The sequence below is a fragment of the Sphaeroforma arctica genome (assembly GCF_001186125.1).
Source record: "Sphaeroforma arctica JP610 unplaced genomic scaffold supercont1.179, whole genome shotgun sequence".
NCBI classification, from domain to species: domain Eukaryota; class Ichthyosporea; order Ichthyophonida; genus Sphaeroforma; species Sphaeroforma arctica.
In genome coordinates, this window is record NW_014040379.1 from 76838 (window position 1) to 79337 (window position 2500).

The 2500-nt window shown below is 45.0% G+C and overlaps 1 protein-coding gene across 1 annotated transcript in view; it reads left to right on the plus strand.

Annotated features, from left to right (window-relative positions):
- The window catches only part of SARC_03504 (hypothetical protein), a gene marked incomplete at its 5' end in the record, with an annotated part of 13549 nt that overhangs the window by 6844 nt on the left and 4205 nt on the right, over nt 1-2500 (plus strand). The window contains 3 exons of the mRNA XM_014302705.1: nt 344-471; nt 1359-1453; nt 2027-2257. Of these exons, the coding sequence (XP_014158180.1) occupies nt 344-471; nt 1359-1453; nt 2027-2257 (454 nt within the window). The remainder of the gene's footprint in view (nt 1-343; nt 472-1358; nt 1454-2026; nt 2258-2500) is intronic.

Consider the following 2500-nt stretch of genomic DNA (forward strand, 5'->3'; position numbering starts at 1 on the left):
ATATATATGGGTGTGTCTGTGTCTGTGTCTGTGCAAGTATGTATGTGTTTGTGCCTGTGTAAGTATGCATGTATGTATGTATGTATGTACGTATGAACTTATGTACGTATGAACGTATGTATGTATGTATGTATATGTATTTGTTGTCTTTAAATATGTAGGTCAAAAGAATACACATGTTTATATCTGGTAAGAATTGTATTTCTACATACGTCTATTTAGTTTTATGAGGAGCCCCCTTGTACATGGACGTAGGTAATTTTGTACCCATAAGTGCACGCGATGAAAGAATTTATGTATGCCTCTTGAATAACATTGTGAATGCATCCTTCAAACTCGGCAGGTACTTAACTTGGCCAGTAAGTTGTATCTAGTGAGGGCGAAGAGGTCGGAACGGTATCTCAATTACGTGCTTCTCTTAACCAACTATGATGCCGACTACGACTTGCGAGATAAGGGCCGATTTCTGAGGTGGGCCATAGTTGAATTGCTGCAATATCAGAACGTCTCAATTGTCCACTTAATATCTCGAGAACTCTGTCGTTGTTCTGTGTAGTCCATGGCTGCTTTGAGGGGCTGACTGTTCTGCATTGGAATGGATGTTGTGACTTGCGTATACCGACCGACTATATTAGGAAATAGTGCGTGGTGGTCGCTGTGTGGCGTTTGAGAGTTTTTTTCGTATATTACGGTTCACAAATAGATCGCAAATCGGCTTTAAACGGGTGTAAGCATGGAAGTCGAAGTATCATGACAGAGTTTGGTGTTCGTTTGGCCGCCATTTGCAGCCCTTGCCACTGTTAACTATTTAGCATGCATACCCTCTGCAACGTGCGATACTACATATCGCTTGACCAACCCCCGCGACTGACCGGCTTTGCTTAAAGTTTAGAGTTCTAGAACCGCCTTCGCGTAATGTTTAGGGCTTTCGAATAGTGTTTAAGGCTTTAAAACCGCGGTTTAGGGGTTTTAGAACCGCCTTTGCTTAGTGTTTAGTTCTTTAGAACCGCCCTTTGTTTGGGGTTTAAGGTTTTAGAACTGCCTTTGTATGGTTCGTTAGCTTGTCTCTACCCGTACCCCAAAGGTACGATTGATATAGTCTCTGTACTCATTGGGATTGATATAGTCTCTGTACTCATTGGGATTGATATAGTCTCTGTACTCATGTACTGTGTTCGATTGCATTGATGTAGTGGCAGCTGTGTGTTACGTTTTAAAGTTCGTTGAATGAACCAGAGCCTTACCTTAATGCGATCTGTTATGTTTCTTCTAATTTCATCATATCTGACGGTGTATTCGACGTCTTATGTTTCTCCTAACTTCATCATATCTGTTGTCCCTATCCTATTCTTCCGCAGAGGTATATTGGGAATGAAAACCAAAGGGATAGAGCCCGGCCGTCTCGCGGATGTCCTGCTGTGCAAAAAGCCTGCACCTGCGCCACCAGGAAAACGTATGTCCCGAATAGGCGAGTCTCACCTGTCAGTGTCAGCACAAACTCCTTAATGCAACACAATGGTTTTACGTCTACACTGCGCCGCGGAGATACATGTGCACGCCACCTCTGATAGTAAGGCAATATTTGATAGTAAGGCCACCTCTAATATCAACTGCTTATTTGTCGGCGTTCAAGGTTGTATAGCAGTTCTGTAGTATGTTTGAAAAGTGTAGTCACATCCCGCACAAGCGCAATGGTTGTCGTTGTGTGGGACAAGAGAGAGGTGTATCGTTGAATACGCCTAACGGTGCCAATTGAATGTCTTCTCATACTTTAAAACACGTTTTGCTTTTCTATCTCTTGCACAAACGCCCAATGCCTGGTGCTAACTAGTCGTTTTTTTCTTCAAATCTCTTCATCAACTGCTCTGGACACTACTTTCACTGTGCAACTAACTATCTCACGGCCCATTCCGTTCTATCGGGTGCACTCACTGTCTAACGATACAATGCCTTCCGTTTCGGTCTGTTTGTGGAGCCTTCTGCACAACATCTCAATCTCTCGCACAATACGCACTCCACTTCGTAGCGACCAGAGACGAGTTCCAACTGGGCACACTCTCGCAGGTGTTGGGTAAGCGTCTCCATGGTTACCAGCCTCTACCAGACTTCCCGTCAGTAGCCCCAGACCCCACCCCCCGACAAGTCACTTGGGACCGTGGAGCTACAGAGACCTCTCTGTCGGGCAAATCAGGTGGCTTTGGAATGTTCCCGAAGTCCAGCAATGGCTTCTTGAATGCGACTCCTCGCACGGATTCAGGTATATACACTTGTTGCACGGATTCAGGCATACAAACTTGTTTGTGCATATACTGTGGTGGTTGTTATGGGTATTTGGTGCAGTGAATAGCGCCACTCCCCATCTCTCGTCAAGTCACATGGGGTCGTGGTGCAAATAAACTTTGCTTTTGGGGTGAACGAACGGGTTTGGCATGGTTCGGAAGTCCAGCTGCAGCTGCTTGGCTGAATTAGCGCTACTGCAGTCTATATGCGAACTTGCCTG